Source organism: Capsicum annuum, unplaced genomic scaffold (assembly GCF_002878395.1).
Source record: "Capsicum annuum cultivar UCD-10X-F1 unplaced genomic scaffold, UCD10Xv1.1 ctg50748, whole genome shotgun sequence".
In the NCBI taxonomy this organism is placed as follows: Eukaryota; Viridiplantae; Streptophyta; class Magnoliopsida; order Solanales; family Solanaceae; genus Capsicum; species Capsicum annuum.
The window spans coordinates 1-2138 of NW_025858639.1; the positions used below are offsets into that span (position 1 = coordinate 1).

General features: G+C 38.9%; 1 protein-coding gene across 1 annotated transcript; it reads right to left on the reverse strand.

Moving 5' to 3' along the window:
- Positions 1–1131: 1131 nt before the first annotated feature.
- On the reverse strand, positions 1132–1617 carry LOC124892797. Its single transcript, XM_047404002.1, has one exon. The coding sequence runs from the start codon at positions 1615–1617 to the stop codon at positions 1132–1134; it is 486 nt and encodes a 161-aa protein (XP_047259958.1).
- Positions 1618–2138: the final 521 nt, after the last annotated feature.

Genomic DNA, 2138 nt, shown 5'->3' on the forward strand with positions numbered 1-2138 from the left:
CCACCATGTACTTCATCCCACCTATGGAAACTTGTTTCACAGGCCCAAACACATCGGAGTGCGCCAACTCCAATGGTTCTCTTGCTTGAAAGTGGGATTCTTCAAAATGCAGTTGATGTGTTTTTCCATACTGGCAGCCTGCACATACTGTTTCTTTTATCACTTCAAGTTATGGAAGTCCCTTCAACATTGACCTATTCATCATCACCTTTAATTTGGAAAAGCTAATGTGACCTAGCCGTATGTGACACACGTCTGCTGTTTCATTTTTTTCGTCTTGTCTACATATGCAGCTTCTGCAGACATTACATAAACTGATTCCAACCTTTGACCTTTCATCACTGGTTCTTCTATAATCTTCAGGTCCCGATAGATCTTCAAATCTTGTGGTCCAAATATAACAAAATGGTCAGAAGATGTTAACAGTGCCACAGAGAAAAGATTTTTCTTCATACCTGGGACATGGTAAACATTTTGGAGCCGTACCTCGATATCACTATGTTGAGGAGAAACTATTGTATTACCAATGTGATCTATCGGTAACTTTAAGTTGTTATCCATTACGACTACCCTGCTGCCCTTGTACTCTGACAGGTGCTGCAACTTTTCTTTGTCCCCCATCATATGATTTGAGCATCCCGAGTCAACAATCCAATCCTTCTCGTAATCAATTATCTTTGTCATTGTAACGAGGGCCAATTCTTCTTCTTCTTCTATAGCAAAGAATGCATCTGCATCCCACTCTTCTTCACTATTTGATGTAGCAGCATTGCTCTCAATAGTCTTTTTCTTTGACCAACAATCTTTCTCCATATGACCTCTTTTTCTACAATTATAACACTTCCCTAGAAACTTCTTACCATCATCTTGATTCTGCGAAGATCCTTCTGCACGAACACTCTCTCCGCCTTGATGACTTCTTACCATATCATTATTCTGCTTAGATATACCTGTGGTATGCTGTTTAGAATTCCACCTACCTCGTTTGTCATAGAGTGCCTCTTCTTCCTTCTTCAATGAGACTTCTCCCATTTGCTTAGCTAAGGCTTCTTGACCAGCTAACAAATTTTTGAATTCTACCAACGACAGTTGAACTTTCCATCCTTGTATGAAAGCAATGAAGCTCCTAAATTATGGCTTCAAGGCATGAATGATGATGCGCTTTACCCTAGTATCACCAATATGAGCCTCCGGATCCAACTCAGAAATCTCTCGGCATAGCAACTTTACTTTATGAAAGTACTGTAAGATCGTCATATCGCGTTGTGACACTGATAGCAACTCAGACTCTAAGAGTTGGAGCTTCGTATCATTCTTCTTGGAGAACATCTTGACGAACGTATCCCAAGCTTCGTGTGTAGTTTTGGCAACACGTATATGCTCTAGTACATCTTCTTCGACTGTGGTCTTCAAGGCGAACATTGCTTTACCCGCTTTGATTCTCCATTTTCGTAAGATGCCATTCGTGTCTTCAGCTTCTGGAGACGTAACCTCATTTCCATTTGCTACTTCCCACAAGTCTTGGCCTTGCAAGTACGGCATCATGCATGTAGACCAAGAATTATAGTTTTGGTTGTTGAGTTTCTTAATTCCACCAACTACTTGAAGATCACTCATCCTGACAGCACCTAGAAGAGTCTGACTTTGATACCAGATGTTGAATATTAAATAAAAAAGTTGACAAAAAATTTGATGGAAAATCAGAGAACTAATCCTTTATTGATGCAAATAGCCTGTATATACAGGCTTACAAACGTATAAGAAAGTCATTGCTTATTACTAGGACTCAACTTACTCCTAACCAATAACTAATAGACCTGTAATTTGATTGAAACAGAAACACTAAAAAAAATAACTAACAATTCAAAGCTTATCTAAATAAATTATTAATGACTTAAGACAAAGAAAATATGGAGATAAACAAATAACCATGTCTTTCATATTCTGGTGTTGATATCTTCAATACTTGTCGGGACCGCGTGTAACCACACCCGAACTCTGCACTAGTATGATATTGTCCTCTTTGGGCCAAGCCCTCACAAATTTGTTTTTGGGCACCTCCCAAAAGGCCTCAAACTAGTGGAGTTGGGTAACACTTTAAATATTACATGTTCCTTCTATTTTTTCGATATGGATTA

What these genes read in the sequence shown, in the direction of transcription:
- LOC124892797 (XM_047404002.1), bottom strand. Translation starts at nt 1,617, where the DNA reads ATGAGTGATCTTCAAGTAGTTGGTGGAATTAAGAAACTCAACAACCAA.